Raw genomic sequence first — 19,487 nt, 5'->3', positions numbered from 1 at the left:
CCAGGGTCCAATGGTATGGAGACCAAAACCATTTGGGGCCCATCTTTGCTGCAACCTCCCTCCGCCTTTGTGACCGTTGTGGAGCTTCTATGCAACCATTATCCGCCCACTCCGCCGTTGAGGTCTTTTTTGACGAGGGAGACGCGCAGACTCCAACGTCACTTCTTCGCTGTGGGTAACTGTATCCGGTGACAAGGGAAACCTAGGACGACCGGCACCTCCTCACAGCTGCAGGAGCCTGCCAGAGCTCCGGTCTGTCGGAGGACCGCGTCTAGTGCGCCTACCAGCACTTGCTTTTCTCTCAGGGTGTTCTCTCCTAGCCTTTTGTCTTCCCAGACTAACCCACAAGGCATTGCGGCAGTAATGACCCCCTCAAACAAACAGAATAAGTCTGGAGCTTAAGTCTTAGAGAAGTGTCTAAAGCGCAAAAAATATGACTAAAGTGGTGACTGTATTTTCATTTGCACTTTAATTGTATAGACAGTTTAGTCAATTTTATGTTTTATTTTTTTAATTAACCTTTATTTAAGCAAAAAAAAAAAAAACAGTTAAGGAACATATATATTATCAATTTATTTATTTTGGCACAACATATTTGTATGTAAATTATAATTTTCTTTTTATTCATGAGTCCCTTCTTATACAGGATATATGGTTAGTACTTGTTTTTCTAATCAGCCTGACCTGAGCCAAAGTTTATTCGTTAAAAAGATAATAATCTTTGTGACGAACACATGCTTTCAAAACATTTGACAAGATTGTAAACTGTAAGTAGGTGAGATACAACTATTGAATACGACTCAAATCAAGAGTAAGATGACTAATTCAGTGTTATTATTTGTGTGGGACCCAACCTGTCTGTAGTGGAAAGGTTGGGTCCCAAAGTTTACTTCTATTTTTCTATTAGGAAATATTCTACATGCATTTTTAAAACAATTGTTTTTTTTACCATGAGACGTTGCAGCCTTCTGGATGACGGCTGTCCCTTGGCTCAGCCTCTTCTTGGCTTCAAGGACCGGGTTCTCAAACTGGGTTTTCTGGTTGATGTGGCTGCAAAAAAAAACAAGGTGAGATGTCAGATTTTGTACATCAGCGCTTCTCAATTCTTTTACAGTATGCCCTCCCTTGGCGACATCATTTTATTCCAGACTCGCGCAAGGATGTTTGGGTAAATGTCTACTATATATGGATAATCTGATGATGTCACAATTCAACAAAATTCCAAACGGACTGTTTGAAGGAAGTATGAAGGAAGGCAAAATCGTTTTATAAATATCCCTGCAATGTCTCCACGGTTTTATTTAACAGGAACCCTTTAAGGTTTGCTGTAAAAAAAACAAAAAAAACTGTAGATTTTATACTAAAAGTTTACCGGGACAAGTGGTAGAAAATGAATGGATGGCTTAATCTTTTACAGAACATATCTGTCTTTGAGCGTAATGTTTCTGTGCATTGTCCCTTCAAATAAAAACTTAATTAACAAAAGTGTTTGTTTTATCATGGTTTGTTATGGTTAGTTTGTATATTTAGCACCTAGCGATGCTGCTAACGCTATGGTGTCACAACAAAGCTACATCCATCGCTCGGTTTCTAAAACTCATTGCTCATCCTCTTTGTGTTCTGGCTCAAAAATACGAGGCTCTGGATCATAATTTGTCCCAAAGTAATCGTTGTTAGCTCTCACATAGTCTGGTTGATAAACATTGTTGTTGATGGGGAAGGGATCTGTGGTTCTTTCTCTACGGCTTGCTCATTATCTCTCAAAATGTCTCGGGATTCTTTGTGAGAATGACACTATTTTTATCAAATTTATTTATTTGTAAACTTTAGAAGTCTTAAGGTAGGTAGATAGATAGATAGATAGATAGATAGTACTTTATTTATTCCGTCAGGAGAGTTCCTTCAGGAAAATTAAAATTTTCAGCACAATCCCATTCAAGATCAGACAAACATTACAGGGAGACAGAACAGGATCGCTGACGGGTCTGCCGGCTTCCAGCGCCCCTTACAAAAAAGATGACATACAGGTGTCATAAATCATAAATCATATATATCTCATCCTCTTTGTGTTAGGGCTAAAAAATACGAGGCTCTGGATCATAATGTGTCCCAAAGTAATCGTTGTTGGCTCTCACATAGTCTGCCTGATTAGCATTGTTGTTGATGGGGAAGGGATCTGTGGTTCTTTCTCTACATCACATAACTGGATTTCTCATTATCTCTCAAAATGCCTTTTGGTTCTTTGTGGGATTAATACTATTGTTATCATATTTATTTATTTGAAAACTTCGGAAGTCTTTAGGTGTCATAAATCAGATATATATGATAATAGCTTCTATATAGAGGCAACTTGTTTTTCCACTCTACTGGGATTTCAAAGAAAACGATGGCTTCTAAAACTCATTGCTCATCCTTTTTGTGTTTGGGTTCAAAAATACAAGGCTCTGGATCAGAATTTGTCCCAATGTGAATCGTTGTTGGCTCTCACATAGTCTGCCTGATTAGCATTGTTGTTGATGGGGAAGGGATCTGTGGTTCTTTCTCTACATCACATGACTGGATATTTCATTATCTCTCAAAATGCCTTTTGATTCTTTGTGAGATTGATACTATTGTTATCATATTTATTTATTTGAAAACTTCGGAAGTCTTTAGGTGTCATAAATCAGATATATATGTTGTTGATGGGGAAGGGACCTGTGGTGATTGATAGTATTTTTATCATATGTATTTATTTGTAAACTTTAGAAGTCTTTAGGTTCCATAAATCATATGTATATATGAAAATAGCTTCAATATAGAGGCGACCTGATTTTTCCACTCTACTGGGACGTTAAAGAAAACAACTGCATGGCAGCTTTTTGTTACGAGAGTCAACATTGCAACTTGTTCTTGTCACATTTCACACTGTCTGATCTTTTATTCCACTTTTTCACATTTTATTTTATGTAACAGTGATTTCTCTGGCCGACGCAGTACATGTTCAAACCCTACCGAGCCACCTCTTTGCTGCAGTCAATTATGCACGCGCTCCTTTCCGCATGAAATGAAGTCAGCGGCTCGGTTATTATTAATCCGCTCATCAATAACGCATCGCACGTTTCGGCAAAGGCCGGCTACGCTCTGCTCCGTGATGGCATTCAGCCATTTAATATTGGCGGGAATGAAGCTCCTCACGCGAGCCCGCCCGCCCGCCGCTCCTTTAAAAAACAATTCCAAATTGGCCGACGGCCCCCCGGCAGGAGAAGCCATTGTTCCTCCAGAGAGCTGTTGTCAAGCATGTCGTGCCCTCTCCGCTGGTCCAAACGTCTCTGCGCTGTCACCTGGCAGAATTCCTCCCACAGAATGACAAGTAAAAAAAAACAGTGGCGCTGAATTTGCAGCACCGTGCAGGGAAATCCTGACCGTCTGCTGTTCCGTATTATTCCTCGGCCGAGACGGACCAAACAAGTCGCGCGCGTTTTTATTTTGTTTCCAAACGTCAACATTCTGTGAGGAAGAGAGAGGACGGTCACGTGCAGGCCGGGAACGTTGACTTCACTCATTTGGACTGATGCACATGTGTACTACTACATGTGTACTAATGCATGTATGATAGTATACTGTGGGCGCCCCCTAAAACAGTGTTTTTCAACCACTGTGCCGCGGCACACTAGTGTGACATGAGATACAGTCTGGTGTGCCGTGGTAGATTATCTAAATTCACCTATTTGGGTTAAAAATATTTTTTTGCAAACCAGTAATTATAGTCTGCAAATGATGTGTAGTTGTTGAGTGTCGGTGCTGTCAAGAGCTCGGCAGAGTAACCGTGTAATACTCTTCCATATTATTCGGTGGCAGCCGGTAGCTAATTGCTTTTTAGATGTCGGGAACAGGACAGGGGGAGGCAGTGTGCGGGTAAAAAGGTGTCTCATGCTTAAACCAAGAATAAACAAAACTGAACTGGCTCCAAATATTAATATTGTTGTGCTGCACAACAATATTAAAAACAATATTCACATATTATCCTTAGCTCCACCAATGACTGAATAAAAATAAAACGAAATATAAAACAAATATAAAAAAAATATAAAAGTAAATATGATTAAAAACGATTTAAAGGGTAAAACCAATTAAAACAGTAAATAAAATATATATATATTTTTAAAAACACAGAGGACAACAGAGGACCACACAACTCACGTAGTGTTAAAAGCCAAAGAATAAAAGTGGATCTTAAGACAAGACTTACAACACTCCACTGTGGGAGCAGTTTGAACATGGTGGGACAGAGTGTTCCAGAGCTTAGGGCCGACCACAGAGAAGGCCCTGTCTCCCCTGGTTTTGAGTCTGGTCTTGGGCACCACGAGCTGGAGCTGGCTCTCGGACCTCAGAGCGCGCGCAGGAGTATAAATTTGGATCATGTAAGGCTTTAAAAACTACAGCAAGGTTTTAAAATAAATTCTTAAATGACAGGGAGCCAGTGCAAACTCTGAAGAATTGGGGTTATATGTTTGTGTTTCCTTCCCCCTGTTAAAAGACGTGCTGCCGCGTTCTGGACTAACTAAAACCAAGTAAAAAAGTAAACAAAAACAGAATGCTGGACAATAGCAAGGACTTACTGTGAAGCAAAGACGGCGTCCACAATGTACATCCGAACATGACATGACAATCAACAATGTCCCAACAATGAAGGATAAAAACAACTGAAATATTCTTGATTGCTAAAACAAAGTAGGTGCGGGAAATATAGCTTAAGGGAAATAATGTAATTTCACCTAATTGGGTTAAAAATATTTGTTGCAGACAAGTAATTATAATCGCAAATAATGTGCCATTGTTGAGTGTCTGTGCTGTTTAGAGCTCGGCAGAGTAACTGTGTAATACTCTTACATATCAGTAAGTTGCAGCCGGTAGCTAATTGCTTTGTAGACGTCGGGAACAGGAAAGTGGGAGGCAGTGTGCAGGTAAAAAGGTGTCTCATGCTTAAACCAAAAATAAACAAAATGTGAGTGCCCCTAAGAAAAGGCATCAAAGCTTAGGGAAGGCTATGCAGAACTGAACTAAAACTGAACTGGCTACAAAATAAACAAAAACAGAATGCTGGACGAGAGCAAAGACTTGCTGTGGAGCAAAGACAAAGTACATCCGAACATGACAATAGAATCAACAATGCCCCCACGAAGAAGGATAAAAATAACTGAAATATTCTTGAATGCTAAAACAAAGTAGATGCGGTAAATATTGCTCAAGGGAGGACATGAAACTGTAAAAGGAAAATACCACACAAAGAGGAATACCCACCAAAAAAGGGGTGCTAGACAAGAATTAAATTGGAATTTATGTAGTTTCACCTAATTAGGTTGAAAATTTTTGTTGCAGACCAGTAATTATAATCGTCAAATAATGTGCATGTATGTTGAATGTCTGTGCTGTCTAGAGCTCGGCAGAGTAGCCGTGTAACACTCTTCCATATCAGTCGGTGGCAGCCGGTAGCTAATTGCTTTGTAGATGTGAGAAACAGCGGGAGGCAGCGTGCAGGTAAAAAGGTGTCTCATGCTTAAACCAAAAATAAAGAAAATGCGAGTGCCCTTAAGAAAAGGCATCGAAGCTTAGGGAAGGCTATGCAGAACTAAACTAAAACTGAACTGGCTACAAAGTAAACACAAACAGAATGCTGGACGACGCTGAGACTTACTGTGGAGCGAAGACGGCGCCCACAAAGTATATCCGACCATGACATGACAATCAACAATGTCCCCACAAAGAATGGATAAAAAACACTGAAATAATCTTGATTGCTAAAACAAAGTAGATGCGGGAAATATCGCTCAAAGGAAGACATGAAACTGCTACAGGAAAAAATACCAAAAAAAGAGGAAAGGCCGCCAAAATAGGAGTACAACACAAGAACTTAAACACTACACACAGGAAAACAGCAAAAAAAACTCTAAATAAGTCAGTGCTGATGTGACAGGTGGTGACAGTACACCTACTTTGAGACAAGAGCTATATTTATGCATGCTTTGTTATGTTTTAAAGTCATATCCAACAATTGTCAATACCGGTGGCTGAGTTTCCTTTTTTAATGTTTTCTGTTGGTGGTGTGCCTTGGGATTTTTTCAATGAAAAACGTGAGCCTTGGTCAAAAAAGGTTGAAAAACACTACCATAGAAAATATCTGTTTCCCAGCTGTGGTCGGTATGGGCCGTGGCAGTATTCGGTTGTAATACACTTTTCCGGCATGCAGTAATGTCAGTATCAAACACAGAAGAAGTCTGGAGCTCAAGTCATAGACATTATTGAACTCTCTTAATTTAGTAGAAAAATATTTGACTCTCTCTTAATTTATTAGTAAAATTATTTGACTTTTAGTAGTACATTTATTTGACTCAATTAACTTAGTGGTAAAATTAATTAACCTTTTTAAATTTAGTAGTAAAATTAATTAACTCTCTTAATTTAGTAATAACATTTTTCGACTCTTAATTTAGTAGTAAAATTATTTGACTGTCTCTTAATTTAGTAGAATTATTATTTGACTTTCAATTTAGTATTACAATTATTTGACTATTTTATTTTAGTAGTATAATTTTTTGACTCTTATTTTAGTAGTACAATTATTTGACTCTTAATTTAGTAGTACAATTATTTGACTCTCTTAACTTATTAGTAAAATAATTTGACTCTTTTAATTTAGTAGTAACATCATTTGACTCTTTTAACTTAGTAGTAAAATTAATTGAATCTTAATTCAGTGGTAAAATGATTATACTCTTAATTTAGTAGTACAATTATTCGACTCTTACTCAAGTAGTAAAATTATCAAACTTTTATTTTAGTAGTACAATTATTTGACTCTCATAATTTATTAGTAAAATCATTTGACTCTTGTAATGTAGTAGTAAAATTATTTGACTATTTTAATTTAGTCGTACAATTATTTGACTCTCTTACTTTAGTACTAAAATTATTTGACACTTTCAATTTAGTAATACATTTATTTGACTCTCTTTTCTTTTAGTAGTAAAACTATTTGACACTTAATGTAGTCGTACAATTATTTGATTCTCATTAAATTTTTTAGTAAAATTATTTGACTCTTAATTTAGTAGTAAAAGTATTTGACTCTTAAATTAGTAGTAAAAATATTTGACTCTTTTAACTTACTAGTAAAATTATTTGACTCTTAATTTAGTAGTAAGACTATTTGACTCTCTCTTAATGTAGTAGTAAAATAATTGACTATTTTAATTTGACTCATATTTTAGTATTAAAATGATTTGACTCTAAATTTAGTAGTACAATTATTTGACTTTTAATTTATTAGTGAAATTATTTGACTTTTAATTTAGTAGTAGAATTATTTGACTATTTTAATTTAGTCCTACAATTATTTGAATCCCTTAATTTAGTAGTAAAATTATTTGACTCTTAATTTAGTAGTGCAATAATTAGACTCCTTTATTTTAGTAGTAAAATTCTCAAAATGTTATTTTAGCTGTACAATTATTTGACTCTCAATTTAGTACAATTATTTTACTGTCTTAATTTATTAATAAAATTTTTTGACTCTTTTAATTCGGAAGTAAAATTATTTGACTATCCTGGTTAGAGCCTCGCATTGCAGCTCCCGCCATCAGTGTGTGAATCTGTGTGTGAATGTGGAAATAGTGTCAAAGCGCTTTGAGTTCCTTAAAAAAAAAAAAGGTAGAAAAGCGCTATACAAGTACAACCCAATTACCATTTACCATTTCGTAGTAAAATTATTTGACTATTTTGATTTAGTAGTAAAATTTTTTGACTCTTAATTTTGTAGTAACATTATTTGACTTTCTTTATATTTAGTAGTGAAATTATTTGACTCTCTTTTAATTTTGTAGTAAAATTATTTGACTCTCTCTTAATTTAGTAAAATTTTTTTGACTCTTAATTCAGTAGTAAAATTGATTGACTCTTATTCGACACTTCATTTAGTACTAAAAATAATTGACTTTATTTTAATATATTATTAAAATTATTCAACTCTCTTTTAATTTAGTAGTAACATTATTTGACTGTATTTTGCACATATTATATAGTGGACTTTTCACGCAGTTGCAATTCCATTAGATGGCAGTAGTAGTGTATATGCTGTGGTGTGTTGCCCCGCTAGAAGGTAGTCTTTTGCCATTAAGCTCAACTTAGCCTTTTGTTGTGCCCTAAAACGTGTTTATACTGTCATTATTTCAAAAAGGGATGCACGTTTATTTTTTTGGACGGTTTTGATGCATGCTAGCGTGTGCACACGACCACGCTCCCTGTTGTGAGGTTTTCTGTGCATCGGCAAGAGACTTACTCAACGTAGTAGGTTCCGTACTGCGGGTCGTCAATTTCCTCCCAGCCATAAGGTAACTCTGCAGGGAGAGAGAGAAGGGGCACATCATCATCATCATCATCATCATCAGCATCATCATCATCATCATCATGGTCAACATCACAAAGGGCTGGTGATGTTTGACTAGGACAGTGTCGCAGCACAGAGTCGAGGTCGTGGAATCGGACTGGGATCATTTCGGGGATGAAGAGATCAGGCAGGAGGAGAGGAACAAAGGAGGGAGAGAGAGGATGCTTGAGAGCTGCTTTTCACACAACTCACTTCCCCTCCGCCTGGAAGTATGCATTTAAAAAAACAAAGCACCGGGTGCACTTCCGTCGCATTACCACCCTGAGATATGAGGACATCGTTAAAATTCATCAAACTGGACTGGAGCGAGTATCGTTGACATGCTAAGGTCACAACTTAACTACAAATTGCAGCACAATGCTGACTATGAATATCAAACTTCATTTATATAGCACTGTTCACACAAACAGCAGTTAAAAAAAATAAAGATATGGCGGTCATATCTTCTTGTCAACAAATGGGGTATTGTTTGGATGGCTAATTTGTCACTTTATTCATTGGTTCGTTGTTCAGTATTCCCATCGTGTACGTGTACGTACGTATGTTGTCCGCAGTGTCGCAGTGCGATGTCGCCTCTTTCTGTTTGATATCAAGTTCATTTTAGTGTGATACTGCTTGTTGCTCCCACCGGTAAAAATATATTTCCTGCATTGAACTTGCTGCCCTTATGATGCTGTCTTGCTGCCGACATAAATAACACCACATCAAAAGTAGCATGCCACGTTATGTCGAGCTAACGGTGTTGTAACGGACCTATAAGTAATTAATTAGATTAAACGTTACCAGCAAAAGTAAGTTATTATATAACGCCGTTATTACGAACACTGGTTATCATGCTCCTAATTGTGTGCCGACATTCCAGCGCTGAAATATGCAAAGCTTCTCTTTTTTGCCAGACAAATCCGTTCAGTGTTGGACAGGATTTTATGCAAAAAAACAAAGTACCCGGTTTACTTTCAAAATAAAATCACGGCGGATGGCATTTTCAATCAATCAATCAATGTTTACTTATATAGCCCTAAATCACTAGTGTCTCAAAGGGCTGCACAAACCACCACGACATCCTCGGTAGGAAAACTCACACCCAGTGGGACGTCGGTGACAATGATGACTATGAGAACCTTAGAGAGGAGGAAAGCAATGGATGTCGAGCGGATCTAACATGATACTGTGAAAGTTCAATCCACAATGGATACAACACAGTCGCGAGAGTCCAGTCCAAAGAGGATCCAAGACACAGCAGCGAGAGTCCCGTTCACAGCGGAGCCAGCAGGAAACCATCCCAAGCGTAGGCGGACCAGCAGCGCAGAGATGTCCCCAGCCGATACACAGGCGAGCAGTACATGGCCACCGGATCGGACCGGACCCCCTCCACACGGGAGAGTGGGACATGGAAGAAAAAGAAAAGAAACGGCAGATCAACTGGTCTAAAAAGGGAGTCTATTTAAAGGCTAGAGTATACAAATGAGTTTTAAGGTGAGACTTAAATGCTTCTACTGAGGTGGCATCGCGAACTGTTACCGGGAGGGCATTCCAGAGTACTGGAGCCCGAACGGAAAATGCTCTATAGCCCGCAGACTTTTTTTGGGCTTTGGGAATCACTAATAAGCCGGAGTCCTTTGAACGCAGATTTCTTGCCGGGACATATGGTACAATACAATCGGCAAGATAAGATGGAGCTAGACCGTGTAGTATTTTATACGTAAGTAGTAAAACCTTAAAGTCACATCTTAAGTGCACAGGAAGCCAGTGCAGGTGAGCCAGTACAGGCGTAATGTGATCAAACTTTCTTGTTCTTGTCAAAAGTCTAGCAGCCGCATTTTGTACCAACTGTAATCTTTTAATGCTAGACATGGGGAGACCCGAAAATAATACGTTACAGTAGTCGAGGCGAGACGTAACAAACGCATGGATAATGATCTCAGCGTCTTTAGTGGACAGAATGGAGCGAATTTTAGCGATATTACGGAGATGAAAGAAGGCCGTTTTAGTAACGCTTTTAATGTGTGCCTCAAAGGAGAGAGTTGGGTCGAAGATAACACCCAGATTTTTTACCGTGTCGCCTTGTTTAATTGTTTGGTTGTCAAATGTTAGAGTTGTATTATTAAATAGAGTTCGGTGTCTAGCAGGACCGATAATCAGCATTTCCGTTTTTTTGGCGTTGAGTTGCAAAAAGTTAGCGGACATCCATTGTTTAATTTCATTAAGACACGCCTCCAGCTGACTACAATCCGGCGTGTTGGTCAGCTTTAGGGGCATGTAGAGTTGGGTGTCATCAGCATAACAGTGAAAGCTAATACCGTATTTGCGTATGATGTCACCTAGCGGCAGCATGTAGATGCTGAAGAGTGCTGGGCCAAGGACCGAACCCTGGGGAACTCCACACGTTACCTTAACGTAGTCCGAGGTCACATTGTTATGGGAGACACACTGCATCCTATCAGTAAGATAAGAGTTAAACCAAGACAGGGCTAAGTCTGACATACCAATTCGTGTTTTGATACGTTCTAATAAAATATTATGATCGACGGTATCGAAAGCAGCGCTAAGATCGAGGAGCAGCAACATAGATGACGCATCAGAATCCATCGTTAGCAATAGATCATTAGTCATTTTTGCGAGGGCTGTCTCCGTGGAGTGATTTGCCCTGAAACCGGATTGAAAGGTTTCACATAGATTGTTAGACGCTAAGTGTTCATTTAACTGCTCCGCAACAATTTTTTCAAGGATTTTTGAAATAAAGGGAAGGTGAGACACCGGTCGGTAATTTACCATGAGGTCAGGATCGAGGTTAGGTCTTTTAAGAAGAGGATGAATAACCGCTTTTTTGAATGCTAGGGGAACAGTGCCCGAGGAGAGTGATAAGTTTATAATATTTAGCACTGATGGACCTAATAATACAAAGAGCTCCTTGATCAGTTTCCCAGGAAGAGGGTCAAGTAAACATGTTGTCTGTTTTATTCCATTTACACGTTGTAACAATTCCTCTAATGTTATTTCCTCAAAACGAGAGAAAGTATTTTGGAGGGCAGTATCCGCCGTATATACAATCGTGTCAGTGTTAATAGAACCCCGTTGTAGCTGGGACACATTGTCTTTAATCTCCTTTCTAATGACTTCAATTTTCTTACTAAAGAATTGCATAAAGTCATCAGCTGAGTGGGTTGAGCTACTGGAAGGAGTCCCTTGTTGGGTTAGCGATGCTACCGTACTAAACAAAAATTTAGGATCGTTTTTATTACGGTGGATGAGATTTGAGTAATATTTAGCTTTAGCTAAGGTAAGCATGCGTTTATAAGTTATTAAACCATCACTCCATGCTTGATGGTGCACCTCAAGTTTAGTCGTGCGCCATTTGCGTTCCAGCTTTCTACATAATAATTTCTGAGCTCTAGTTTCTTCTGTAAACCACGGGGTGCGCTTTTTTGGAGCCTTTTTTAACTTTAGCGGTGCTATGTTATCAATGGTTTCGCGCAGGGCGTCGTTAAAGTTGTTAGTGAGGTTATCAATAGAGCCCACATACTTTGGGAATGGTGCCATTACCGAGGGCAGTAGGTCAGCAAGAGTTGTCGTTGTGGCTGTATTAATGTTGCGGCTGCTATAGCAGTTATTATTATTATTAGTTTGACGAACATGCGTCTGAACCTCGAATTTTATAAGGTAATGATCAGACAATACTTTAGTATACGGGAGTATCGTAACTTTGGAAACGGTGATGCCCCTGACAAGCACTAGGTCTATCGTATTACCGTTGCGATGCGTGGGTTCATTTATTATTTGTGTGAGACCACAGCTATCAATTACAGTCTGGAGCGCTACGCACGGTGGGTCCGATGGGGTATTCATATGGATATTAAAGTCCCCCATTATGATTATATTATCGGCGTGTGTCACTAGATCAGCAACAAACTCTGAGAATTCATTAATAAAGTCCGAATAGGGCCCTGGGTGGCGGTAGATAACAGCCAGGTGTAGAGGCAGCGGTGTGACAGACCTCATAGTAAGCACCTCAAGCGATTTATATTTATTATTTATGTTAGGACTAAGGTTAAAGTTTTCGTTGTATATTAGTGCAACCCCCCCACCCCTTTTGAGCGGACGGGCAATATGCGCATGTGTAAAGTTAGGAGGACATGCCTCATTTAGCGCAAAAAAGTCGTCTGGTTTAAGCCAGGTTTCGCTGAGACCGATGACGTTAAGATTGTTGTCTCTGATAATATCATTAACTAACAACGTTTTAGGAGACAATGATCTTATGTTTAAAAAACCTATATTATAGGTAGTGGGCTGTTTTAGGGAGTTTTTGATCAAATTATCCGTAGTAGCAATATTAATAATGTTGTGTTTATTATGCCCAGTGCATTTAGTATAGTTACGACCATATCTAGGAATTGATACGACAGGAATTTTCCGATTGTTTGATTGTTGCTTTGATAAACTGCACGCATCATGGTTAGCCACCTCAGTAACGGGGATTTTCCGACTGTTTGTTTGTTGCTTTGATAAACTGCACGCATCATAGTTAGCCACCTCAGTAAAACACATGTCCAACTCTGAAACACTCAAAGCAGAAAAAACTTGTTCTAATTTAACTGACTCCTTACCCAGACCAGTAGTCTCGCATTTTCCATCTAAATCCGTCTTCGGGATGGAGGAAAGTGGTGTTCTGTGGGGATTAGCCTTCTGCTTTGTTTTTAGCCCCGCTCGGCATCCGCGTTTCCGATCACACCGCTGGCGTCTGCTCCGTAGACGGCCCCCGCTGCTACTAGACTCCCCTGCTTCACAGGCCGCTGGATGTAGCCGCCGATGTATTCCCATGCTAGTTAGCAAGTCTAGCACGCAAGTGTCTCTCGGTCCAAAACGGCCCGATGTGTCCACATCCAGAAGTGCCTGGCGGTCGTACGTGATCACGGAGTGACCACGATGTGAGCCAGCCATAAAGTTTGTGGAATTGTCCGGTATTTCTGCCAAATGTTCCTCTGAAAGGTCCTTAATTGGGGACGATGAACATAGAGCCAATTTTTTGAAGGTTTTCAGACTAAATGTTATCTTGTTGACACAAATGGACGAGGATATGGCTGGTTCTGGAGGTCCAAAATGTAAGAAAAATTTACAGGCATATCCCGGGCAGCTAAATGCTGACTGTATGAATATCATCCTTTATTTATGCAGCACTGTCCACACACAGGCAAGTGGCAAATAGGGTTTAAAAAAATAAAGATATGGCGGTCATATCTTCTTGTCAACAAATGGGGTATTGTTTGGATGGCAAGTTTGTCACTTTAATCATTGGTTTGTTGTTAAGTATTACCATCGTGTACGTATGTTGTAGTCTGCTGGGTGCCAAATATCAGCTGATACGTAGACCGGGAGAGCAGAGGACTGACTTTCTTTATTCGGACCAGAATAAACGTTTAGTGCTACTTTATTACTACTTCCTTTGTCAAGCGATTAAGCGTGGATATTTGCGAGATCTCGTAAAAGTCAGCGCAATTTCGAGGTAATGAAGATGGAGATCCAGGGTGACATTTGTGCGTCTGGAAAACGCAGAACGTACAACGTCTTTTCATGTAAGAGATACAGTAATATATTTCCAATCAAACACAAAAATGCATTAATTTTCATTAATTTTAATCCGCTACTTAAGCTATAAAATTATAAAAGGATGTTACTGAATAGACAACATGTCTATTATCTTTTGACGCCGTGTGTGTCTGTGTCAGATAGTGCGTCCTTTTTAAACGTGCTAAATAAAACGCCAAAAAGTGCTCCCAAAAATGGTGATGAGTGTTGATTAATCATGATGCGTGTGCTAAATAATTGTTTTTGCCTTTTCTCCTCCCAGTTATGTGGGCCTTTTGTAGATCAGCATATATTTTACATATTAACGAAAACCGAGACGCAAAATGGATTGAACGCCTTCATCCATCCATCCATCCATCATCTTCCGCTTATCCGAGGTCGGGTCGCGGGGGCAGCAGCCTAAGCAGGGAAACCCAAACTTCCCTCTCCCCAGCTACATCGTCTAGCTCTTCCCAGGGGATCCCGAGGCGTTCCCAGGCCAGCCGGGAGACATAGTCTTCCCAACGTGTCCTGGGTCTTCCCCGTGGCCTCCTACTGGTTGGACGTGCCCTAAACACCTCCCTAGGGAGGCGTTCGGGTGGCATCCTTACCAGATGCCCGAACCACCTCATCTGGCTCCTCTCGATGTGAAGGAGCAGCGGCTTTACTTTGAGTTCCTCCCGGATGGCAGAGCTTCTCACCCTATCTCTAAGGGAGAGCCCCGCCACACGGCGGAGGAAACTCATTTCGGCCGCTTGTACCCGTGATCTTATCCTTTCGGTCATGACCCAAAGCTCATGACCATAGGTGAGGATGGGAACGTAGATCGACCGGTAAATTGAGAGCTTTGCCTTCCGCCTCAGCTCCTTCTTCACCACAATGGATCGGTACAACGTCCGCATTACTGAAAAAGGCGCACCGATTCGCCTGTCGATCTCACGATCCACACTTCCCTCACTCGTGAACAAGACTCCTAGGTACTTGAACTCCTCCACTTGGGGCAGGGTCTCCTCCCCAACCCGGAGATGGCGTTCCACCCTTTTCCGGGCAAGAACCATGGACTGGGACTTGGAGGTGCTGATTCTCATTCCGGTCGCTTCACACTCGGCTGTGAACCGATCCAACGAGAGCTGAAGATCCCGGTCAGATGAAGCCATCAGGACCACATCATCTGCAAAAAGCAGAGACCTAATCCTGCGGTTACCAAACCGGAACCCCTGAACGCCTTGACTGCACCTAGAAATTCTGTCCATAAAAGTTATGAACAGAATCGGTGACAAAGGACAGCCTTGGCGGAGTCCAACCCTCACTGGAAATGTGTTCGACTTACTGCCGGCAATGCGGACCAAGCTCTGGCACTGATAATACAGGGAGCGGTCCGCCACAATAAGACAGTCCGATACTCCATGCTCTCTGAGCACTCTCCACAGGACTTCCCGAGGGACACGGTCGAATGCCTTCTCCAAGTCCACAAAGCACATGTAGACTGGTTGGGCAAACTCCCATGCACCCTCAAGAACCCTGCCGAGAGTATAGAGCTGGTCCACAGTTCCACGACCAGGACGAAAACCACACTGTTCCTCCTGAATCCGAGGTTCGACTATCCGGCGTAGCCTCCTCTCCAGTACACCTGAATAAACCTTACCGGGAAGGCTGAGGAGTGTGATCCCACGATAGTTGGAACACACCCTCCGGTCCCCCTTCTTAAAGAGAGGAACCACCACCCCAGTCTGCCAATCCAGAGGTACCGCCCCCGATGTCCACGCGATGCTGCAAAGTCTTGTCAACCAAGACAGCCCCACAGCATCCAGAGCCTTAAGGAACTCCGGGCGGATCTCGTCCACCCCTGGGGCCTTGCCACCAAGGAGCTTTTTAACTACCTCAGCGACCTCAGCCCCAGAAATAGGAGAGTCCACCACAGATTCCCCAGGCACTGCTTCCTCATAGGAAGACGTGTTGGTGGGATTGAGGAGGTCTTCGAAGTATTCCTTCCACCTATCCACAACATCCGCAGTTGAAGTCAGCAGAACACCATCCGCACCTTACACGGTGTTGATAGTGCACTGCTTCCCCTTCCTGAGGCGGCGGACGGTGGTCCAGAATCGGTTCGAAGCCGTCCGGAAGTCGTTTTCAATGGCTTCCCCGAACTCCTCCCATGTCCGAGTTTTTGCCTCCGCGACCGCTGAAGCTGCACACCGCTTGGCCTGTCGGTACCTGTCCACTGTCTCCGGAGTCCTATGAGCCAAAATGACCCGATAGGACTCCTTCTTCAGCTTGACGGCATCCCCCACCGCTGGTGTCCACCAAGGGGTTTTAGGATTGCCGCCCCGACAGGCACCAACTACCTTGCGGCCACAGCTCCAACCTGCCGCCTCGACAATAGAGGTGCGGGACATGGTCCACTCGGACTCAATGTCCAGCACCTCCCTCGTGGGAATTGAAACTTTGTCTGACAGGAGACTCTGCCAGACATTCCCAGCAGACCCTCACAATGCGTTTGGGCCTGCCAGGTCTGTCCGGCATCCTCCCCCACCATCGCAGCCAACTCACCACCAGGTGGTGATCGGTAGAAAGCTCCGCCCCTCTCTTCACCCGAGTGTCCAAAACTTAAGGCCGCAAATCCGATGACAAAACTACAAAGTCGATCATGGAACTGCGGCCTAGGGTGTCCTTGTGCCAAGTGCACATATGGACACCCTTATGTTTGAACATGGTGTTTGTTATGGACAAACTGTGACGAGCACAAAAGTCCAATAACAAAACACCACTCGGGTTCAGATCCGGGCGGCCATTCTTCCCAATCACGCCTCTCCAGGTTTCACCGTCGTTGCCAACGTGAGCGTTGAAGTCTCCCAGTAGGACAAGGGAATCACCCGGGGGAGCACTTTCCAGTACTCCCTCGAGTGTTCCCAAAAAGGGTGGGTACTCTGAACTGCTGTTTGGTGCATAAGCACAAACAACAGTCAGGACCCGTCCCCCCACCTGAAGGCGGAGGGAGGCTACCCTTTCGTCCACCGGGTTGAACTCCAACGTACAGGCTTTGAGCCGGGGAGAAACAAGAATTGCCACCCCAGCCCGTCGCCTCTCACTGCCGGCAACGCCAGAGTGGAAGAGGGTCCAATCCCTCTCGAGAGAAGTGGTTCCAGAGCCCTTGCTGTGCGTCGAAGTGAGTCCGACTATATCTAGCCGGAATTTCTCGACTTTGCGCACTAGCTCAGGCTCCTTCCCCCCCAGTGACGTGACGTTCCACGTCCCAAGAGCTAGCTTCTGTAGCCGAGGATCGGACCGCCAAGTGCCCTGCCTTCGGCTGCCGCCCAGCTCACATTGCACCCGGCCTCTATGGCCCCTGCTATGGGTTGTGAGCCCATTGGAGGGGTGACCCACGTTGCCTCTTCGGGCTGTGCCCGGCCGGGCCCCATGGGAACAGGCCCGGCCACCAGGCGCTCGCCATCGTGCCCCACCTCCGGGCCTGGCTCCAGAGGGGGGCCCCGGTGACCCGCGTCCGGGCGAGGGAAATCTGGGTCCATGCTTTTTCTTCTTCATAAAGGTCTTCGAGCTGCTCTTTGTCTGATCCCTCACCTAGAACCTGTTTGCCTTGGGAGACCCTACCAGGGGGCTTTATGCCCCCGGACAACATAGCTCCTAGGATCATTGGGACACGCAAACTCCTCTACCACGATAAGTTTGCAGCTCAGAGAGGAGATTGCACGCCTTATTCTGCTCAATTATCAGTCCACTTTGCACATGTTATTAAATCAGCTTTGTGCGCCAGCTCGTGTTTTATTACACGCAAACCTTCAGTATATCAGGCCCATAGGGATTAATAATAATAAAAAAAAAGAAGAAATAAGAGAAGAAAACACAGTATAGCTCGGTTGGTAGAGTGGCCCGTGCCAGCAACTTGAGGGTTCCAGGTTCGATCACCGCTCCTCCCAACCTAGTCACTGCGGTTGTGTCCTTGGGCAAGACACTTTACCCACCTTCTCCCAGTGCCACCCACATTGGTTTAGAAATGTAACTTAGATATTGGGTTTCACAATGTAAAGCGCTTTGAGTCACTGGAGAAAAAGCGCTATATAGATATAATTCACTTCACATAAATACAAATGAACACACATTATCGCACACGACACTATTTACAATAGAGAAAAAGTGAACACTAAATTATTGCCACCTAAAGAATAGTAGGAATCATAGGATAAAATATATGTAAAGATTAATTATTTATATTTAATTTTTACACTTATTTTGTCCTACAATGAGTGAGTAAAAACTAAACATTGAGAGAATAGTGGTAGTTATCGGAATTAACAAAATAGAAAATAACACCATAATAAATAAAAACACTTAAAAAAAAATAAAAACAATTAAAAAACAAGCGTTAAAGATGATCAGTAAAAATCTTGTTGAAAGAAGTGTGTCTTTAACGTTTAAATGTTTTTTGATTTTTTTAATTATAAAAGCAGGCCAGATTAGATGACCATTAAGAAGTTTAAAAACAATTAATAGAACTTTAAAATGCACACTGAAGGGCACAGGGAGACAATGTAGTGATTTTAAAACTTGTGTAATTTTACCGTCCATTGGTCTTTGTCAGAACCCGTGCAGCGGAGTTCTATAGGAATTATAGACTTCTGATATTCTTTTTAGGAAGACCAGAGAGCGTTACCACAGTCTAAAGCAGTGATTTTAAAATGGGGGTACGCGTAACCCTGGGGGTACTTGAAGGTATGCCAAGGGGTACGTGAGATTTTTCCAAATTATTCTAAAAATAGCAACAATTCAAAAATCCTTTATAAATATATTTATTGAATAATACTTCAACAAAATATGAATGTAAGTTCATAAACTGTGAAAATAAAATGCAACAATGCAATATTCAGTTTTGACAGCTAGATTTTTTGTGGACATGTTCCATAAATATTGCTGTTAAAGATTTCTTTTTTGGTGAAGAAATGTTTAGAATTAAGTTCATGAATCCAGATGGATCTCTATTACAATCACCAAAGAGGGCACTTTAAGTTGATGATTACTTCTATGTGTAGAATTCTTTATTTATAATTGAATCACTTGTTTATTTTTCAACAAGTTTTTAGTTATTAGTATATCTTTTTTTCCAAATAGTTCAAGAAAGACCACTACAAATGAGCAATATTTTTCACCGTTATACAATTTAATAAATCAGAAACTAATCTCATAGTGCTGTATTTTACTTCTTTATCTCTTTTTTTACAACCAAAAATGCTTTGTTCTGATTAGGGGGTATTTGAATTAAAAAAAATTTCCTCAGGGGGTACATCACTGAAAAAAGGTTGAGAACCACTGGTATAAAGGACAGGAAATTTGGCCTGAGAGAAACATACAGTTTACAGTATGTTCTGAAGATGATAAAAACCTGTTTTTTGTCATATTGATGTCACGTCCAATACGTACCTCCATCTTCACACTTCTCCGGGGGCTTTGCCTTCTTGGCCAAGCGGGGGTCCAACCAAGTGGTCGT

At 41.5% G+C, this 19,487-nt stretch overlaps 1 protein-coding gene across 2 annotated transcripts in view; it reads right to left on the bottom strand.

Moving 5' to 3' along the window:
• LOC133542060 (membrane-associated guanylate kinase, WW and PDZ domain-containing protein 3) overlaps positions 1 to 19,487 on the bottom strand; it is a 418,319-nt gene that overhangs the window by 92,816 nt on the left and 306,016 nt on the right. For both annotated transcript variants that reach the window (XM_061885883.1, XM_061885890.1), the window contains exons 6-8: positions 19,421 to 19,487; positions 8,318 to 8,375; positions 950 to 1,050 (exon numbers count right to left, since the gene is read on the bottom strand). The exon at positions 19,421 to 19,487 is cut by the window's right edge and continues 13 nt beyond it. In XM_061885883.1, the coding sequence (XP_061741867.1) occupies positions 950 to 1,050; positions 8,318 to 8,375; positions 19,421 to 19,487 (226 nt within the window). The remainder of the gene's footprint in view (positions 1 to 949; positions 1,051 to 8,317; positions 8,376 to 19,420) is intronic.

Source organism: Nerophis ophidion, linkage group LG02 (assembly GCF_033978795.1).
Source record: "Nerophis ophidion isolate RoL-2023_Sa linkage group LG02, RoL_Noph_v1.0, whole genome shotgun sequence".
NCBI lineage: Eukaryota > Metazoa > Chordata > Actinopteri > Syngnathiformes > Syngnathidae > Nerophis > Nerophis ophidion.
The sequence above is the reverse complement of the archived record's forward strand: the minus strand, read 5'-3'. Positions and strand labels throughout refer to the sequence as shown.